The sequence below is a fragment of the Dermochelys coriacea genome, chromosome 2, assembly GCF_009764565.3.
Source record: "Dermochelys coriacea isolate rDerCor1 chromosome 2, rDerCor1.pri.v4, whole genome shotgun sequence".
NCBI lineage: Eukaryota > Metazoa > Chordata > Testudines > Dermochelyidae > Dermochelys > Dermochelys coriacea.
This window is the reverse complement of record NC_050069.1, coordinates 142,799,054-142,820,845: the sequence shown is the minus strand read 5'-3', so window position 1 is coordinate 142,820,845 and position 21,792 is coordinate 142,799,054. Positions and strand designations below refer to the sequence as shown.

General features: G+C 40.6%; 1 protein-coding gene across 3 annotated transcripts in view; it reads left to right on the top strand.

Annotated features, from left to right (window-relative positions):
• ROPN1L (rhophilin associated tail protein 1 like) overlaps window positions 1-20,745 on the top strand; it is a 32,575-nt gene extending 11,830 nt beyond the window's left edge. For 2 of the 3 annotated variants that reach the window (XM_043508468.1, XM_038388240.2), the window contains exons 2-6: window positions 215-373; window positions 1,864-1,987; window positions 2,255-2,416; window positions 5,659-5,834; window positions 10,340-11,201. In XM_043508468.1, the coding sequence (XP_043364403.1) occupies window positions 243-373; window positions 1,864-1,987; window positions 2,255-2,416; window positions 5,659-5,834; window positions 10,340-10,400 (654 nt within the window). In that variant the 5' untranslated portion in view covers window positions 215-242 and the 3' untranslated portion in view covers window positions 10,401-11,201. Of the gene's footprint in view, window positions 1-214; window positions 374-1,863; window positions 1,988-2,254; window positions 2,417-5,658; window positions 5,835-10,339; window positions 11,202-20,347 lie in introns of those variants that run through there. The other variant, XM_043508467.1, reaches the window with a different exon arrangement.
• The last annotated feature ends 1,047 nt before the right edge of the window (window positions 20,746-21,792 follow it).

Below are 21,792 nucleotides of genomic sequence, written 5' to 3'. Positions count from 1 at the left end.
TGTTTCCTTTTATCTTTTAATTTAATTAAACAACATTAAAATAAACTGGTTGCAACACATGGACATCTGCATTCTGTTCTGGAACAGGATCTCACAGTTAAAGTAAGTTTGGGGTTTTTATACAGGTGAGATGAATAATAAAATTAAGAGAACTTATATAGAACCGTACTAATCTCATATGTTTAGAATTCATTTATATGTTTGGTGCTTTCAGGATCTTGTTATTGGATGTTACAAGAATCATGCCTCTTCCAGACACCATGTTTTGTGCTCAGCAGATTAACATACCCCCTGAACTCCCAGATATTTTGAAACAGTTTACCAAAGCTGCCATCAGGACTCAGCCTCATGATGTACTGCAGTGGTCAGCTGGGTAAGTAGTACTTTATATATAGGCTCACAACAAAATATTGCTGCATCATATATTGACCTAATTAAGTTGTCTGGATATTAAGTATTTTGTGGTGCATATGCTGATATATTTTTATGTATTCTTTTAATTTGTTAAAGATAATGTGGTCTTTATTGAATTTATATTTAGTGGTGCAATTTTAGACCTGGAATCTCGGCAGAGTGACAGGGACTGCTACCCTGTGAACTGGCTCACATTTCTGGTGCTGTTAATTTTTGATCTGTACTGAATGTCATAATTAGTTTTTCCCAATAGATTTCATAAATACTCCTGGTTGAAAAGCAGGTGCAGGGTGTTGCCATCTTTAGATTCTTGTATTTGGTAGGATTTTCTGGGGTAATCACTTTTACATATCAGTGAAAGACGTGATATTTCATAGGAAGGAACAGAATCTGAAAGTTCTGTGTGTTAGTGAACTCTAGCTTTACCATAAGTACTGTACCATGTTTGTATTGTTGAAATGTGTTACTCTTTGTGGTTCTCTTTTTGAAAATAGCTGTGTGGATAGTTTTTAGGAAAAGTTGTTAAAGTTGAGTGTTTCTTCCTATCTTGTGAGCAAGGCACTGTATATGGTAGTGAATGAAGCAGAATAAGTCTCTTGTATATTAGTTTTTGGCCAGTTGTGATGGTGACATTGGCTGTAAGAGGTAAATATCTGTATCAGCATCCTTAAAATTACTAATATCTGCATCAAACTCAATTCTTGCTGTATTTAAGTTATGGTCAGCTATAAAATAAATTAGTATAATGACCATTGTAAGTCTTTTTATATAAATTCTCCAGAATTGTGTTTTGATTTGCTGGTTGGGCTGTCTTGACAATGGCCTATCACCAGATTAGACTAGTAGAGGATTATAGGTTTCAGAGTAGTAGCCGTGTTAGTCTGTATTCGCAAAAAGAAAAGGAGTACTTGTGGCACCTTAGAGACTAACAAATTTATTTGAGCGTAAGCTTTTGTAAGCTACAGCTCCGATGCAGTGAGCTGTAGCTCACGAAAGCTTATGCTCAAATAAATTTGTTAGTCTCTAAGGTGCCACAAGTACTCTTTTTCTTTTAGAGGATTATAAAAATCTGCTTTAAAGTGCATTGTTAGAGATGTGTGTGGAAAGCTTAGACGTTTGCTATTTGCCAGAACACACTAATAATATTTATAAATCATTCTCCACTGCCACCAAGGAACACAGAACATCGAATACACAATTAAAACACAATAATAATTATTATAGTGTCAAATAAACATCATTAAAACTAAACTCTGTGGCTTCAATTAAAAAGGAAGATGGAAACTGGATACAGAGAGGGGAGGAAGTCTCCATACCAGGAGCTAACTGAAGCCAATTTCCCACTTTCATGAGCACTTAGATTCACTAGCAGATTTTTATAAAGTTGGTTTTGCTTAACTTTTATTTGCTTATAAGCATTCAAATGTGTTGATATTCCTATTAATCTAGGTATTTCTCAGCTCTGTCGAAAGGAGAGCCCCTTCCTGTAAAGGACAGGATTGAAATGCCAGTAGCAACACAGAAAACAGATACTGGGCTCACACCAGGCCTCCTTAAAGTTTTGCACAAGCAGGTACAAGCCAACCCATATTGAACACACAGTATTGTTGAGTGATATCAATGGAAATTTTCATAGACGTGGCTCATAGATGAGATGAAATGTCAGTAGAACTCTTCATAGACAGTTTGGTTCTACAGATTATCTGTCAGAGAAAGGGTACGCCACAATTTCTTTTTTGGGGGGAAAAAAGTGATCCTAAAGTTTTGTACTCTTAGTTGTGTGATAATCCCCATGGTGTTTTCCAGTTTTACTTGTGGTGTTGTGTTTTGTTTTTTAAAGCTTTCTCCGAAGGGCCATGTGAGTGTGATAGAACTAGAGAAAAAATGGAAACATCTATGTTTGCCAGTGGAGCAGCTGAGAGCCCTTCTACAATTGGACAACTTCGGTGAAGAGGTGGAATGGTTGAAAGTTCTTGCACTTGGGTGTAGTATACTTGGTGGGGTATGTAGGCATGTTAAAATCTTTCATAATCAAATGACTATGTACCAAGCAGACCATAGAGGAACTACAGTAAATAGATTGTAGATCTAGATACTATTGTGTCACTTTAAAACCCCAATTTTTTGTGCAGCAAAGGCAGGTCACGTATTTGTGTTTGTTCATGTTCACTTGGTGTCAACCTTCGTTCTGAGGGTGTGTGTGATTCAGACAGGCAGAAGAAGGGGGGATAAGAGTGCTACCACTGCTGGTTGTAATGTCAGTACAATAGCGAGCATGTGTACCAGGAGGAGACGTGAAAATTAAGATGATGCAGGAGTGCCACTCATTGTCATAGAAATAGTAGCAAATGAATGAAGAGAGGGAGAGAAGACTGAATATATTCACTGTTAACCTATTTTGGCAGCTTTTTTTTTTTTTTTGAACTTCAAAAATAACATGACAGTGACTGTTCTTAGTTCTGTGGTATTTTAATCCCATCAGTAATTTGGCCACGAACATGCTTTAAAACAGCTGTGTTCTGAATACAGTTCCACAGGCAGCTAAATAATGCTTATATGAGATGTTTAATACCTTTTTTAGTTTAGACAACAGTAATAAAATATAGTATTGATAATATAAAAATATATACAAATATTTAAAAAGCAGCTTTGAGGATAATTTTTTTTACAAGCAACACCCTAAATGTGGGACATGCCTATCTGAGAGACATCATCTCTCCGTGAGGAATTGGTGCTTAGTGGCAATCAGTGGATGTGCTCCACTTCAGCTGCCCACTTCAGTGTTACTAACAAGAAACATTGACATCTCATATCTGATTTGTCATTCGCAGTCCAAAAAACAGTGTCACATGACCATCATATCCCTATGAGCTGGACAGTACAATGTATGTCATCCGCCCTTGAAAGTATCTAACAGCTCTAATACTCTCTTATTTGTCTCCTGATTTGACTCTAACTCTGTGTGATAAGAGATTTATACCCATATTCTCTTATACCTGACAGTACATAGAGCATAATAGAAGAGTTAGCACATTTATCGATCTCCATTAGTCATAACACTGAGTAAATGATATGCATAGATGATCATGGATCAGGGTCAGAGTTAAGGTAGCTTGCAGTTCCTTACCTTTGAATTTTTTTATATTTTAAGTGCAGCCTTAACTTAGAATTTCCTGGCTTTCTAATTTTTAAAAACAACAAAGATTTAATACATTTGTTTCATAAAATATTGTTATGTCTTTGCAGTCTAACCTCTGGTTTAATAATTCTTGGTGTGGAAATTTCCTTATTTTTGAAACAATTTGTATAACATTGATATGTGAAAACTTGAGGTGAATAAACTTGCTACAACATAAGAGAGAGAGAGTTATGGCTAGGCCAAAACTTGAGGGCCAGAAGGCCCTGCAGAGTTTATAAATTGTGTAGGAGGCCTTTAGAAATTCTGCAGAAGGTTCTCCCAGCTTCCCCAACGTTGGCAGATTCAGCAAAGTTCTTGTATGAGAGGGCTGACAGGTGTACCAGTTAAAAAGTGGCACTGTATATCAGTTTGGGTCTCCAGTTTTAACTACCTTAAATTTGTGAATAATAGGGTTTGGAATATACTCTAGATTTTGAATAGACTTTTTTTTTAAAAATTCACCATTCCATCTCTAAGAAATACTTATCTTTAGAAAATCCATTGTTTGCTCGTTACTAAAACTGTAATTTTTGTCACTGCCATTACTTTTAGGGTCTTTAGTCATGATCTTTGTTATCCCAACTAGCCTATTACTGAGCAAAACTCCTCACTGAATTTTTATAAATATTAGTATTTATGGCGTTGATCTAGCACTAGTATCCACTAGTTCAGATTGCAGCATCTGTGAGGAGTTCCGTTGAAGTTACAGAGATTTTTTTTTTTTTAAAGTGTATCCTTAACTAACACTTGGAGATGCGTTTGTTTTTTAAAATGTAATCTTAACTCTGAATTTTCTATTTTTTTGGTGTATTTTTTAACTGCAACATTCTTGTTAAGATTTTTGTGCCTTACTTAAATTATTGCCATCCTTAACTTCAGTTTAAGTTTACTCCATTTAGGATATATTTAGATAGCCTGTGGCAGTGAGCCTCCAAGCTTGAGATGACAGACTTGGGCATGCAGAGCTCACACTAACACACTAAAAGTAGCCGTGTAGACAGCTCTTTGAAATTTTGGTTTGGGCTCTGAAGTCCATCCCCATCCCTAAGCTTCAGAGCCCGAGCTCCACCTGAACTGCAGCTTCGAAGTGCTGTCTACACAGCTATTATTAGAACACTAGTCCTGCCCTGCAGGCCCGTGTCTCTTGATTCAGGCTGGGAGGCTTGCTGCCACAGAATGTGTAGACCAGTGATTCTCAACCTGTGGCCGGCCCAATCAGCACAGAGCTAAGGCCCATGTGACACCCTCAGGGCCATACAGGTAGTATTGGATATGGCCCACAATGATAAATAGTTTGAGAACCACTGGTTTAGATGTATCCAAAAGGACCTTTTCCAGTATTGGATATTGTTTGGTTGTTGTGAATGATGACATTCACAGCATCATGCCAAAATATCAGCTGCCACAACATTGATACAGACAAGCTTTTTTTTTTCAGATTTATTGAAATTTAGCTATCTTAGCCAATTTAGTGCTGCCCTCACTAGGGCCAGGTTCGGATAAATTGAAATGATAGTTCACAGATGAACTGAGGCCTTTATATGGTAACAAATTAGGGACAGTTCTTTACCTGGTGATGTATTAGTAAATATGGCAGTAGACTGATGTCTGTAGTCTAACATGATGCAAGTAATTGCTCAGTTATATGCTACCTTTCTCTTTTGCATTGATTAAAAGAGTAACAGAATCACACTAGGGCCTTTTCTATACTAACAACATTTTTAGCCATAATTCACCAATAGTGTAGCTTTACCAGTCCTAATGTTGGTGGAGTGTGAAAAGGGCTCAGGCATTTTTACCTCTCTGTAGTCTTAAACCAAATTAGATGCCACAATAATAAGAATGCCTGAGCCCTGTCTACACTACGGCTTCCACCACCATTATTACCAGTGGAGCTGTATTGGAGTGTGGGTATCTGCAGGTACAAACTTTGCAAATGTAAATGAAGTCTTGGTTCTATTCACACTGAATTTCAGAAGCTTTTGTGCGATATTACACCATAGTGAACAAAGGATGCTAATTCCTTCTGGTACTATGTCTCTCTTTTCTTGATTGGGATCCTGTAGTCCTTAATGACTTCTATGAAGTATGCCTGTGAAATTCTAACAACTGATCCGGAGGGTGGACCTGCTCGCATTCCATTTGATACATTCTCATTTATTTACACATACCTGGCCAGTATAGATGATGAGATGCCAGACTACACAGTTGAAGCTTTCCTCAACACTCTTAAGGGACAAGTGTAAGTATAAATTTGGACCTGGAGCATGCATCAGCTATGCTAGTTCATTCTGGTTTCATAAATCTCTAATTTTAGTTAGATAATCTCTCTTTTCACTTCATTTTCTCTTTGTACTTGCTAGTAGAAAGCATAATAAACATTAAGGAGAAGATTTTTCAAAAATGTGTGCCTAAAGTTAGACTCCTGTTGGCTTCAATGTCAGAGTTTGTCACCCACATGTTTATTTTTTCCAGATGTTTGGATAGGTGAATTATGGTGTTCTCTACTTCAGATAGAAATTATGTTTATAGCTTTGTAACATCAGTATGTTATTATTTGAACCCACCGCATTTTAAAGTTTCCTCTTATGTTTTACCATTGATGTTGAACAGGAGTAGGGAAGTAAACAAGCCCTGTAGGCGGAAAGTCTGCATTATATATGACCTGATTGTGGAGGAGGACTCTCTGTGAGGAGCAGCTGCCCATCACAGCCTTCTGAGATTTGTTATTAGAGCAATGGATACAATTATTTGAGGGCAATCCACTGATGCCTGCTAGGTGGCACAAGTGGAATACACTTGTGACCAACTCTTATTGAAGGCAGCAGATTTTATAAGGAGATCATTCACTAGTGTGACTGTTGTACTGTCTTTGCATTGGCCAGGTCTGAAATCTGGTAGCCAGCATAATGGCAGAAGGTGGATTCTGCTGGAGATTGCTGGAGATGATCTACGACTATCATCTCAGTGTCCTTGTTCAGGAAAGGAACATTTGAGACTAGGCCATAACTAGCAGAATTGTTTGGGTCCTTCCATTTATTTGTTTGTTTTTTTAGTATTACCCATGATTCCAAGGCACTGGTAAATTGCTCTTCCTTAGGCATGATCTCAGGCATTCATTTACCATTACCAGGGTTTGTTCTATCTCTCTGCTGCTCCTGCTACCTTTATAGATTTTATGAATCTTTTCAGCAAAGTATTATGGCAATTCCTCACAGTGGGAGATGTTCAGGTGCAAGGTAAAGGAAAAGACAGTCTGGGCTGGTCAGGAGTTCTGCTATCAAGAACAGTTATGTTGATCAGACATTTTAGATGTTGGTTTCCTTTATAATGTTGGTATTTATAAACACTGTATGTTCCAGGCTACTAGTTCTTGCCTCTACTTTATCTGGTGCTGATCGTTGGTAAACAATAGATATCTCTGGGGGTGAGGAGGGAGGGTCTGTTTTGAGGTTGTTGTTAGAGAGTGTCTGACTAGTCCGTTAGCACACTGGTCATGCTTCTGGCTGGTGTAGTGTATTTCAACAGAATGTAAGGGCGGGATTGAATACTATGTGGGAGAATGCTGTGTTTGTCTTAATGGATGTTAGATTCTGGGCCACTGAGACAGAACTGTAAGTGTAAAGTCTCACAAGACAAATTTTGATGTCTTGGTTTGAGATTAGCTCTGAGAGGAAACTTGCAGAGCTCTTGAGTGGTCTGTATACTGCTAGAATGTCCTATATTGGTTCTGTTTCCTGGAGTTCTGTGTCATCTGGTGTATCTGAATGACTTGGTCTCTGGGTTAAGATCTCATTTCCATCTGGGTTTGGTTGGGTTATCTGATAGCCATCCTGCCTCCCTATCAAACTTTGGACTCATGGGGTGGAATCCTGGCCCCACTGAAGTCAAAGGCAAAACTTCCATTGACCTCAGTGGAATGAGGATTTCACCCATGATATGTTATATATCCTGCTGGAATAAGTTGTACCAGAATGCATCTGACAAGGTCTTCAACCCAGGTTTCAGTGAGGTAGGCCAGGTCAGTTGCCTCCTCCACAATCAGGTCATATGTAATGCAGACTTTATTTTTAACCAATCTTGTGTTCATCAGCCTGAGCTTATCATTAGGACATAAGACTGGAAGGGTCCTATTGACTCATCAAGTCGAGTCCCCTGCTATTGCAGGCAACTCTATCATATAATCCTGTCCTTCTTACCATGACTGCAGGGGTGATGCGTGGTTTGTATGTATGGATATGCACTAAGTGTCTGTTCTATCCTGAGGATGCGTCTTTTTGTCTTGGGTTGCTTCAGTCCCATCAGGACTGGGGTTTGGGGTATATGTAAGAGGCATGATTTTTTTTTTGTTTTATTTGTCATTTCTTTGGTGTCTCAGATCCCCAATCCTTGTAATATTATTTCTCTTGTATGCTGTTTTATTCCTGATCCCTGAAAGGGCATATCTCTTGTACCTGAGTATGTGAGTAATGCATTCCTGCAGGAGGAGGACAAGAATATGGTATACATGGCTTGCTCACTTCTTGAGCTGTGAGTGTATGGAGACTACCTATTTCATTTGTGCCTGTGCTTAGCTTTTGTCCTGAGGTCCTTCCTGCTGAAGGTGCCAGTAGGATTAACATAATCGCTGCCCTAAATTACCTGAACCTAAGTGTGTGTTATTTTGAGCTTTCTTGTCTCTGGAGCATCCTGGGTGGGAAGATAAATACACTAATGCCATATCTATTTACATTAACAAATTGATAAGCTTTACTTTCACCACTTAAGATGACTATAGAATTGCAATCATACATACGGTTAAGATTATATTATTCTTTTGTTTAATACAATGATTTAGGTTTGACTGGATCCCAGGTAAGGTGTTATACAGTAATTTGTTTAAAACTGTTAACCCTTATTTACCTTCCCTTGTTAATTTTTTGAAAAGTTGAGATAATAGCCTCTTGGGAGATTGCTTTCACTTTTAAAGGTACATTATTAAATTGCTGTTTTACCTAGTCTGTAGCAGCTATAAAGAAATGGCCCATATAAGACACTCCAGTGCTATTGGCAGATCTTTTTGAAGTTGTTTGGCTTTTATAGTATTAAATTAGGTTTCACGTCCAAGAACCCTTCCAGAATCCTAGGTTTGACTCTGCCTTTACCCTTTTTTTTAATTTGAGTCCATCGAATGGAGCTTTATGGAGCCTCTGTGCACTTGACTTTAGTGGATTTAAGAGATAGGGCAACTTCATCTGGTACAAGTCCTAAATTCTATATTTTAAATAAAATAAAATTTGGCTGATAGATTACTTGGTACAAGAAACACGTTTACTCCTGCGGGATTTCTGCGCTATTGCGTGTGTGCATATTTAATGAGCTGCACATATTTTTAAATTTTTGGGCAGAAAAAAGTTTCTGCTGAAATGTTGCTGCAGTTCTGCCTTTTGCCGACCAGAGGGTGCTGTGGCACAAGAACAGCAACAGCTCCCAGTGGGAAATAATTTCTGCAGTTCTACCTTTTGCCCACAAGAGGGTGCGGTGGTTATAGAAAGCAGCAGCTCCCAGCCAGCTAGGGGAAAAAAAAGAGCCTGCAGAGCCTTCTTCAGAGCTGGCCAGGTCAGAAGACAAAGCTTATAAAGATACAGACAGCATGGGGTGTGGGGGGGGTGTCATACAGAGGCTCATAAGGGCTAGTGGGGGAGGCAGACTGGGGCAGGGGCTGAATGGGAGTGGAGGTCCAGGGCCACTGGGGAGAGGGAGGTGCAGGGCTACATGGGGAAGGGGGTGCAGAGCTACATAGGGACTGGGGAGTGGCTGGGTGGGGGCACAGAGACACATGGGGACAGGAGGAGGAGGTACAAGGACACGGGGAGGAGGAGGAGGTACAGGGACACATAGGAATGGAGGGAGTGGGTATCTGAGTGGGAGAGGAGGGACACATGAGGACAGGGGGTGCAAGTACACATGGGAGTTCAGGAACAACTGGGGACTGGGGCAGATGTGCTTGACTGAATGGGAGAGGCTAGGGATCAGCCAGGGTCTGCATGGGGGAAGCTCCCTAACAATTCCTGCACACCCCACAAAAAAACCTGTTCCATACTTTTCCCACCCATACCCAATAACCCTCCAAGTTCACACCCAGGCTCCTTCCAAGCAATTTATTTCCTTCTCCCTCAGCTTCTCCATTACCCCTGACTCCCCCAAGACTGTGCACTGCTTCTGAGGGGTGTGGGAAATACGTCTCTGTATTGTAGTTTAAATGAATTATTACTCAGAGTTCTATATTAATATGCCTAGTAATGAGTCTATTTGTGAAAAAACATTTCCTGAATCCTTTTTGTTGTCTGTATTGTTACAGACATACTTGCTGACAGGTATTTTGAAATGAATGACCAAAATGAATGACCAAAATGAATTTAAACTAATGTGATTATATTGTGTTATTTTGACAAATAAAATATGCAGAATTTTACAGAATTTTAAAATATTGTGTGCAGAATTTTTATTTTTTTGCCACAGAATTCCCCCAGGAGGAAAATGTTTGTAAAATGTGTAATGTTCCAGAACCAGATTGTATTGTCTTTACAACTGTTATAATGAAGTAATTCTGAACTATGCTACAAAGAAAAATGTTTAAGAGAAAAATCCTCACGAAGAAAATGTATATTGGGGGGAGATTAAGTGTAGCTTTAAAAATTTCAGCCACTTGGGTCATTATTAAAATAAATACTTTAATGAAAGGATATTTATTTTCTTGAAATTTAGGGAGCTTAAAGGAGATCTGGTTGGAATTTCAGATTTCTTCATTCCATCAAAGAAGATTTAAGAGAAAGATGAAAAGGATTTACTGGAAGTAAATGCCACCAATTCAAAGCAGAACTTTATTGAAGTTCATACATAAACTTCAGCATTAGCAGTCACCACAAAATATAGACTTTGATTTACCAATATACCATATGCAGTGTGATTTTTATTTATGAAAGTTGAGTAAGAGATACGTCTTAGGATTTATTTGTTTTCATAGACGTGTAATTTTAGCTTTAGATTTCTGCAGATAAATAGAAACTTTTAATAGAGTTAGTGATTTAGGACATTTTCTGATATATTGTGAAACTTACTATGTCAGGTAAAAAAAAATTGTTTTTCACAGAGAGTGGTATCTACCTCCATAAATTGATCAAGATTCTTTTATCTGAAGGCCATATTCAAAGAACCTCAAGAAGCTATGCCATTTATTTATATTGTTTGGTCTACCTGAGTGAAGAAATCAGACGTCCCATTTTTTTCATATGTCCTAATGTCCCAAATACTTTTGGGACACCTGAAATAGCCTGTTCTTCATGCAATTGTCCACACGTATTCCACTTGTGGTTCACATGTGCCTCATGCACAGGAGATCAGATTCTTTTGAATAGCAGTGACTATTGGGGACGTGCCTGCACAAGTGAACACACATACCCATCCCATCCTGGACACAAAGGGTAGCACAGGCCCACCCATCCTTCATTTCCTTCTTACAGCTGTGGCAGTGAGATGGAATCCTGGAAGTGTCCACTTCTCTGCACACACTGTGATTCTGTTGCTCTTTTACTAATTGTTTCCTTATTGTTGTTAGGTTACTATAGTTATTATAAAAAGAAAAGGAGTACTTGTGGCACCTTAGAGACTAACAAATTTATTAGAGCATAAGCTTTCGTGAGCTACAGCTCACTTCATCGGATGCATTTGGTGGAAAAAACAGAGGAGAGATTTATATACACACACACAGAGAACATGAAACAATGGGTTTATCATACACACTGTAAGGAGAGTGATCACTTAAAATAAGCCATCACCAACAGCAGGGGGGGGAAGGAGGAAAACCTTTCATGGTGACAAGCAGGTAGGCTAATTCCAGCAGTTAACAAGAATATCAGAGGAACAGTGGGGGGTGGGGTGGGAGGGAGAAATACCATGGGGAAATAGTTTTACTTTGTGTAATGACTCATCCATTCCCAGTCTCTATTCAAGCCTAAGTTAATTGTATCCAGTTTGCAAATTAATTCCAATTCAGCAGTCTCTCGGAGTCTGTTTTTGAAGCTTTTTTGTTGAAGTATAGCCACTCTAAGATCTGTGATCGAGTGACCAGAGAGATTGAAGTGTTCTCCAACTGGTTTTTGAATGTTATAATTCTTGACGTCTGATTTGTGTCCATTCATTCTTTTACGTAGAGACTGTCCAGTTTGGCCAATGTACATGGCAGAGGGGCATTGCTGGCACATGATGGCATATATCACATTGGTAGATGCGCAGGTGAACGAGCCTCTGATAGTGTGGCTGATGTGATTAGGCCCTATGATGGTATCCCCTGAATAGATATGTGGACAGAGTTGGCAACGGGCTTTGTTGCAAGGATAGGTTCCTGGGTTAGTGGTTCTGTTGTGTGGTGTGTGGTTGCTGGTGAGTATTTGCTTCAGATTGGGGGGCTGTCTGTAAGCAAGGGCTGGTCTGTCTCCCAAGATCTGAGAGAGCGATGGCTCGTCCTTCAGGATAGGTTGTAGATCCTTGATGATGCGTTGGAGAGGTTTTAGTTGGGGGCTGAAGGTGATGGCTAGTGGCGTTCTGTTGTTTTCTTTGTTGGGCCTGTCCTGTAGTAGGTGACTTCTGGGTACTCTTCTGGCTCTGTCAATCTGTTTCTTCACTTCAGCAGGTGGGTATTGTAGTTGTAGGAATGCATGATAGAGATCTTGTAGGTGTTTGTCTCTGTCTGAGGGGTTGGAGCAAATGCGGTTATATCGTAGCGCTTGGCTGTAGACAATGGATCGAGTGGTATGATCTGGATGAAAGCTAGAGGCATGTAGGTAGGAATAGCGGTCAGTAGGTTTCCGATATAGGGTGGTGTTTATGTGACCATCGCTTATTAGCACCGTAGTGTCCAGGAAGTGGATCTCTTCTGTGGACTGGTCCAGGCTGAGGTTGATGGTGGGATGGAAATTGTTGAAATCATGGTGGAATTCCTCAAGAGCTTCTTTTCCATGGGTCCAGATGATAAAGATGTCATCAATGTAGCGCAAGTAGAGTAGGGGCATTAGGGGACGAGAGCTGAGGAAGCGTTGTTCTAAGTCAGCCATAAAAATGTTGGCATACTGTGGGGCCATGCGGGTACCCATCGCAGTGCCGCTGATTTGAAGGTATACATTGTCACCAAATGTGAAATAGTTATGGGTCAGGACAAAGTCACAAAGTTCTGCCACCAGGTTAGCCGTGACAGTATCGGGGATACTGTTCCTGACGGCTTGTAGTCCATCTTTGTGTGGAATGTTGGTGTAGAGGGCTTCTACATCCATAGTGGCTAGGATGGTGTTTTTAGGAAGATCACCAATGGACTGTAGTTTCCTCAGGAAATCGGTGGTGTCTCGAAGATAGCTGGGAGTGCTGGTAACGAAGGGCCTGAGGAGGGAGTCTACATAGCCAGACAATCCTGCTGTCAGGGTGCCAATGCCTGAGATGATGGGGCGTCCAGGATTTCCAGGTTTATGGATCTTGGGTAGCAGATAGAATACCCCAGGTCGGGGCTCCAGGGGTGTGTCTGTGCGGATTTGTTCTTGTGCTTTTTCAGGGAGTTTCTTGAGCAAATGCTGTAGTTTCTTTTGGTAACTCTCAGTGGGATCAGAGGGTAATGGCTTGTAGAAAGTGGTGTTGGAGAGCTGCCTAGTAGCCTCTTGTTCATACTCCGACCTATTCATGATGACGACAGCACCTCCTTTGTCAGCCTTTTTGATTATGATGTCAGAGTTGTTTCTGAGGCTGTGGATGGCACTGTGTTCTGCATGGCTGAGGTTATGGGGTAAGCGATGCTGCTTTTCCACAATTTCAGCTCGTGCACGTCGGCGGAAGCAGTCTATGTAGAAATCCAGGCTGCTGTTTCGACCTTCAGGAGGAGTCCACCCAGAATCCTTCTTTTTGTAGTGTTGGCAGGAAGGTCTCTGTGGGTTAATATGTTGGTCAGAGGTGTGTTGGAAATATTCCTTGAGTCTGAGACGTCGAAAATAGGATTCTAGGTCACCACAGAACTGTATCATGTTCGTGGGGGTGGAGGGGCAAAAGGAGAGGCCCCGAGATAGGACAGATTCTTCCGCTGGGCTAAGAGTATAGTTGGATAGATTAACAATATTGCTGGGTGGGTTACGGGAACCATTGTTGTGGCCCCTTGTGGCATATAGTAGTTTAGATAGCTTAGTGTCCTTTTTCTTTTGTAGAGAATCAAAGTGTGTTTTGTAAATGGCTTGTCTAGTTTTTGTAAAGTCCAGCCACGAGGAAGTTTGTGTGGAAGGTTGGTTCTTTATGAGAGTATCCAGTTTTGAGAGCTCATTCTTAATCTTTCCCTGTTTGCTGTAGAGGATGTTGATCAGGTGGTTCCGCAGTTTCCTTGAGAGTGTGTGGCACAAGCTGTCAGCATAGTCTGTGTGGTATGTAGATTGTAATGGATTTTTTACCTTCAGTCCTTTCGGTATGATGTCCATCTGTTTGCATTTGGAGAGGAAGATGATGTCTGTCTGTATCTGTGCGAGTTTTTTCATGAAGTTGACAGATTTCCACTCTATACGGCTAAATTCAGTGCCTTGCATAATCACAGGTTTCAGAGTAGCAGCCGTGTTAGTCTGTATTCGCAAAAAGAAAAGGAGTACTTGTGGCACCTTAGAGACTAACAAATTTATTAGAGCATAAGCTTTCGTGAGCTACAGCTCACTTCATCGGATGCATTTGGTGGAAAAAACAGAGGAGAGATTTATATACACACACACAGAGAACATGAAACAATGGGTTTATCAAACACACTGTAAGGAGAGTGATCACTTAAAATAAGCCATCACCAACAGCAGGGGGGGAAGGAGGAAAACCTTTCATGGTGACAAGCAGGTAGGCTAATTCCAGCAGTTAACAAGAATATCAGAGGAACAGTGGGGGGTGGGGTGGGAGGGAGAAATACCATGGGGAAATAGTTTTACTTTGTGTAATGACTCATCCATTCCCAGTCTCTATTCAAGCCTAAGTTAATTGTATCCAGTTTGCAAATTAATTCCAATTCAGCAGTCTCTCGTTGGAGTCTGTTTTTGAAGCTTTTTTGTTGAAGTATAGCCACTCTTAGGTCTGTGATCGAGTGACCAGAGAGATTGAAGTGTTCTCCAACTGGTTTTTGAATGTTATAATTCTTGACGTCTGATTTGTGTCCATTCATTCTTTTACGTAGAGACTGTCCAGTTTGGCCAATGTACATGGCAGAGGGGCATTGCTGGCACATGATGGCATATATCACATTGGTAGATGCGCCGGTGAACGAGCCTCTGATAGTGTGGCTGATGTGATTAGGCCCTATGATGGTATCCCCTGAATAGATATGTGGACAGAGTTGGCAACGGGCTTTGTTGCAAGGATAGGTTCCTGGGTTAGTGGTTCTGTTGTGTGGTGTGTGGTTGCTGGTGAGTATTTGCTTCAGATTGGGGGGCTGTCTGTAAGCAAGGACTGGTCTGTCTCCCAAGATCTGAGAGAGCGATGGCTCGTCCTTCAGGATAGGTTGTAGATCCTTGATGATGCGTTGGAGAGGTTTTAGTTGGGGGCTGAAGGTGATGGCTAGTGGCGTTCTGTTGTTTTCTTTGTTGGGCCTGTCCTGTAGTAGGTGACTTCTGGGTACTCTTCTGGCTCTGTCAATCTGTTTCTTCACTTCAGCAGGTGGGTATTGTAGTTGTAGGAATGCATGATAGAGATCTTGTAGGTGTTTGTCTCTGTCTGAGGGGTTGGAGCAAATGCGGTTATATCGTAGCGCTTGGCTGTAGACAATGGATCGAGTGGTATGATCTGGATGAAAGCTAGAGGCATGTAGGTAGGAATAGCGGTCAGTAGGTTTCCGATATAGGGTGGTGTTTATGTGACCATCGCTTATTAGCACCGTAGTGTCCAGGAAGTGGATCTCTTGTGTGGACTGGTCCAGGCTGAGGTTGATGGTGGGATGGAAATTGTTGAAATCATGGTGGAATTCCTCAAGAGCTTCTTTTCCATGGGTCCAGATGATAAAGATGTCATCAATGTAGCGCAAGTAGAGTAGGGGCATTAGGGGACGAGAGCTGAGGAAGCGTTGTTCTAAGTCAGCCATAAAAATGTTGGCATACTGTGGGGCCATGCGGGTACCCATCGCAGTGCCGCTGATTTGAAGGTATACATTGTCACCAAATGTGGAATAGTTATTGTAGTGATGTTAACTCAGTGGCATTGAGGATGGAGAAGATGGGTACCTGGTGGTCAGTCTGTCCTTTGCTTCCTTCCTCTAGATGGTCACCAAAACTATATGGACTTCATACAAAAATCATATATGGTTTACATCACAATTTCACATGAATGTAGCTTCATACAGATCTGAAACTATCTGCAATAAAAACATGAAATCAGAGTGCATATAGTTTGAAATATCAATTTCATGTGAATTTCACAACCCTTAAAGTCATTGCCACAAAAGGGTCCTAGTGTTTGATTTAGAAAATATGGTCACCTTATGCCAAATATGGTCACCTTATTTCTCTAAATTATGCCACACTCAAGCACTCATTGTCAATTTGTTTATCTTAATGCCGATTCAGCATTTGTTGTTACTTTGTATGATAGAAGTCCCAGTTTTCTCGGAATAATTTTAACTTTACTGCAGTTTAAATGTTCATTGTTACTAATTACTTGATTAAATAAAATGTATTGTGACTAATAGGGATTGAATACAGCCACCCCTTCTGCCTTAAACTGCAATACACTTTACTGAATCCAGCTTTGTGCCAAGCAGTCTGTCATATGAGAGACTGCAATGGAGCATCCTACTAGTTTATCAGGGAGCTGAGGAACCTTTCATGTTTATGAAGCATGTTTATCAGCTGGGCAGGAGTTAGTAGCATGCCAGCTCATAGACTCTGTGAACACACAGTAACAAAAGTAGAAATATGCAGATGTTCAGGATTCTAAGACAGAGAGGGATGCCAAGGGCTTTGCATGATGGTTTAACCATCTAGAACCTTGTGCAGAAAGTTGAAGACAAATGTGCATGGCTCTACATCAAATGTTATATGTACAACTGGCCACCAGTTCTTTCAGATATCCATTTTAGTCCTTAACACCTGAACTATCAGGCAACATATTGTGTAAATAAATAAATAAATAAATTCTGCAACATATTGTGTAATAAATAACATGTAAACAATGGGACATCTAACAAAGAATATATATTGAATGGTTTAGGGATTGGGAGTGGTTAGATCTGGGGCTAGTAGAACAAGAAGTTGGAGTGGTAGTGATGAATCATCTTTGCAAGAGTATTAGTAACTGTTTTATCCCTTGAGTCCTAGCTAGAGTTTTGTAGTCGTCTGGCTATTCAAACCATGATTTCAAACGAGTATCCACTAATCTGTGGTCACTAGGATTATTGTCCAGCCAACTCCAATAAAGCGTTTCTTTTTGAAGCATTTAACACATCTTTTTTAAAAATCAAATACTTTTTAAAGTGTTGTATCTGAAACATTTTTAATGATTAATTACGTGCTGGTTTACGTGCTGTAACCCAATAATTATGATGCTGTTATTGGACGTGCAAACAGAATTAGGCAGCTACATTAATGTAAGCTGTGGCTCTGCTTAAGTAGTAATACTGTGACAATGTCAAAGTTAGTTTCAGAAGTGCATTTGTCTTTTGAGCTCCTTTTCTTCTCATCACAAGAGCCATGACCCCACCACTGGAAAGAGAAGAGACTGTCTGGAAAACCTCAGGAGGGAGGTGGAGAGCACTGGTTGAGGAAATAATAGATTGGGGAAAGGGAAGTTGAGAGATTCAAGGGGTGGGAGAGAACCAGAGAAGATGAGATGGGGATGGGTGTGAGATGAGGAGTGAGATAGTGTATCGGAGGTCCTCCTTCATTCACCACCAATGTGAAGGGAAATGAAAAAGAAAGCAGCAGTGGAAAGGGGAAAAGAGGAAGCGGGCCAATGATGGGATGTGTGGGGACAGCAGAAAAGAGCAAAGCTTGAATGTGGAAGGAAGAGAGGCTGACTTACATAAAAATCATATCCTCTGAACAAAGAGAGGGAAAGACAAAAATAAAATAAAACCTTCAAAAGGAATTGACAGTTATAGAGGACTGATGTGGGAGAATGGAAAAGCAAAGGGAAAGAAAACATAGAGCCAGAGTCTTTTTTTAATTTTACTCCCCATTTTGAGCCCATGATCTAATGTTCATCTGTTTCCAGGGAAGAAAGACTGAAACTTTTCTGAGCTCTTTGTTGGGGGTGGAGAAAGGGAGTCTGACACCCCACACCTCACCCCATTGGATTCTACATTGCTCTCATTTTCTTTTTGTGAGGCTGCAGGGTATGTGCTACCCACTGGAGCTCCTCACCTCAGCAACTCCCTCTACCCATCTCAACTCTGTCTATAATTTACCTACCTCCTCCCTCTTACTGTTATAGAAATATCCAGAGTTCTAAGGGGTGAACTTCCCAGTGCCTACACTGAGCTGCTAGCGCTGTGAACATGCACACGCATGTTATTTAACTACTGGGCCTTTGTCCTTCCTCTGCTAGTTAAGCTAATATCAGATACAATAAGGAGGAAAGAGAAACATGAATCTGGGATTTAGATAAGAAAGTCTGATCTGCAAGTAGTTTGTATCAAGCCACTCTGTGAAACAAAACAGGTACTCCAGGCTCCAGGATCTCATCACTGCTTTGTGGCTATACTTTTAGTTAGTGATAGAACTGTCAGCCTGAAGTGCAAGTTAGGGCAGCCCCGTGTTTAGTATTGAAATAAGTACCCAACTCTTTCCTTTGTCTCCACCTGCTAAAACCTTCAAGATATGGAAATACGAATTATTATATGCTTTACCATTGCCCTGGAGATACCAGTAAAAAACATGCACTTGACTCTGGAAATAGCATTTAACTAGCTTGTAACTCTGATCCCAGACTGTCCTGTTTAGGAGATTTCTATTTGAAATACATATCTTCAGTTTCTAAGTTAGCTGCTTCTTTTATGTCTCTGAATTTAGACTGCCATCCTCTCTGTCTAAATGTAGCCCTTAATGATGACTCCTGATAAAGGTCAGTGTTTACATCTATGATCTATACATTGCATTGGGGGGGACTGAGCACTGCCCTCTTTGTGAATACATTGCAGTGATAAGCCTAGTTTAATTTAAACACAAATTATTGCATAATCCTGGTTAAATGCATACACACCCTCATAAGGCATCACAGGAGGACATATGTTCCTTTCCTTTGAAAGTGACTTCTTAGTCCAGTGCCTTTCATGAGCATGAACATTCATCCTCTATGCAGGGAACAGGTGCAGTACCAATGTGCATGTAATGTAAGCTAAACCCAGTTCTTCTGAAACATCTTCTTTAACCTTACCCCAGAGAGATCACATTTTGGTGTGAAAGGTAGTTTGCTCTCAAGGCCCATTTATTTCTCTAACAGGTCCCTGAGACTGGCACAAAGAGCCAAATGGTGAACTCTATTTTTTTTTTGACCCAGGACCTGAACCAAAAAACCACAGCTCATTTCACAGAGGCCACCATATAATAAACTTTAAAAGCATGTGTGTGTATGGTTCAGTAGTGCAGTAATTTAGACCTCACCAATACTAATCAGTGACAGATGAGCGAAGTAGGCAGAATAGGGGGTATGTCTACACTGTAGTTAGACACTTGTGGCTGGCCCATGCCATCTGACTCAGACTCCTGGGGCTGCTTAATTGCTGTGTAGACATTCTGGCTTGGACTGCAGTCCAAGATCTGGGACCCTCCCACCTCACAGAATCCTAGAGCCTGACCTCTAGGCTGAGCTCAGAGGTCTACACCGCAGTTCAACAGCCCCGTAGATCAAGTCAGTTGGCATGAGCCAGCTGTGAGTTTCTAATTGCAGTGTAGTCATGCTCAAAAAGGCATTTTTATTAAACCAACATCCTCTATCAGCAGTGATGAGAAAGGAAAAAGTTCTTAAATTTAAAAGTGATAAAAGAAGTTCTTAATGCACTGTATAATTAACTTGGGAAACTCATTGCTGCAGGATATTGTTGAGGCAAATTGCTTAGTAAGGTGGAGGCAAAGCTGTTAGGAAGGGGAAAATATTTCAAAGGTAGAAGAAGCTATAGAAGCTGATAGAAACTATGACCTTACTGTCAAAAGAGGCCATTCCCCTCCCCCAATTGTTAAGGTGACATGTGGGTCTTAGGGCTTTATTGATCTCATAACTGCTTCGACACCAGCAATGGGTAAAAATGCTTTCTTTTCATCTAAAGCTTCCTACGAGATGGTACTTATTTCACTTACATGTAGACCTAGCCATAATGGAATGGTGGAGGAGGGGTGATTATGCCTTCCTCTGAACCATTCAGCTTTGGTCACTGCTAGAGATACTAGGCTCAGTTGGCTATTGATCTGTTCCTATTGTGCATTCCAAAATGTCACAACTCATACTGTCAGGGTGTTGAGATAATCAAGACCTCTTTTATTTTGAAACTAAGAAACCACATGTACACTCACCCAAAGCCCTCTTGCCTTCTGGGGACACGTCACTATTGGAGGAGGGTGGCTTTTCAGTGCAGTGGAGGGACAGCACAGCACAGTTCCCCCTCATCTGACTGAGAGTACAATAATGCTTAGCTCTTCCGTGGTGCTTTTCTTCTTCAGCCAGTGTTTCATTGTGATGTGTAAAGGTTAAGAAATAGTATTTTAAAATGTTCTGTGTATGATTGTTCTTTTCCAGAGACCAACAGAATGGCATGGTGCAGCCCAGAAACTTTCTGACCCAGGCCTCCTAGATCTTTACTGATCATGCCCTCACCTGGCCAGCAGGTGAACCACAATCACCGTGACCATACTAGGAAGTGCCATTTTTATTTAATAGAACAGAAATCATAGGTTGCAATATAGAAGATGAAATTCTCATATTTTCACTTAATAAGAAGAGGGAACAGATGCTGTGCCCCATGTGGCTGTTGCTCCCTATTTTCCCTGTAGCTTATTACAAGAATTCTTATCCTCTTTTTCTGATCCTTCTGTCCATTTTCCACCCATAAAGATCAATAAGCTGTTAACTGATTATATTATTAACCTGCACTCCAGTATGATGATACTCTGTGTATCCCTCCCTCCTCTCCCAAATAGATTCATAGATAGATTCATAGATACTAAGGTCAGAAGGGACCATTCTGATCATCTAGTCCGACTTCCTGCACAGCGCAGGCCACAGAATCTCACCCACCCACTCCTACAAAAAAACCTCACCTATGTCTGAGCTATTGAAGTCCTTAAATCATGATTTAAAGACTTCAAGGAGCAGAGAAGCCTCCCTCCAGTCACTCATGCCCCATGCTACAGAGGAAGGCAAAAAACCTCCAGGGCCTCTCCAATCTGCCCTGGAGGAAAATTCCTTCCCGACCCCAAATATGGCGATCAGCTAAACCCTGAGCATATGGGCAAGATTCACCAGCCAGATACCCAGGAAAATTTTCTGTAGTAACTCAGATCCCATCCATCTAATATCCCATCTCAGGGGATTAGTCCTATTTACCCTGAATATTTAAAGATCAATTACTTACCAAAATCCCATTATCCCATCATACCATCTCCTCCATAAACTTATCGAGTAGAATCTTAAAGCTAGATAGATCTTTTGCCCCCACTGCTTCCCTTGGGAGGCTATTCCAAAACTTCACTCTTCTGATGGTTAGAAACCTTCATCTAATTTCAAGTCTAAACTTCCTGGTGGCCAGTTTATACACATTTGTTCTTTTGTCCACATTGGTGCTGAGCTGAAATAATTCCTCTCCCTCTCCTGTATTTATCCCTCTGATATATTTATAGAGAGCAATCATATCTCCCCTCAACCTTCTTTTAGTTAGGCTAAACAGGCCAAGCTCCTTAAGTCTCCTTTCATAAGACAAGTTTTCCATTCCTTGGATCTTCCTAGTAGCCCTTCTCTGAACCTGCTCCAGTTTGAATTCATCCTTTTTAAACATGGGAGACCAGAACAAATAATGACACATTAAATGGTTTAAGGATTTTTTTGTACCACATGAAGTTTATAATAGATTTTGTCCAATCTGCACTTTTTGGAAATTGGAAAATCGTTTTATGTTTATAAAAAAAAAATCCTAGCAAAGGCAGTACAGACCCGAAAAACAGATTTTCAAAAGAAGAGACATAAAA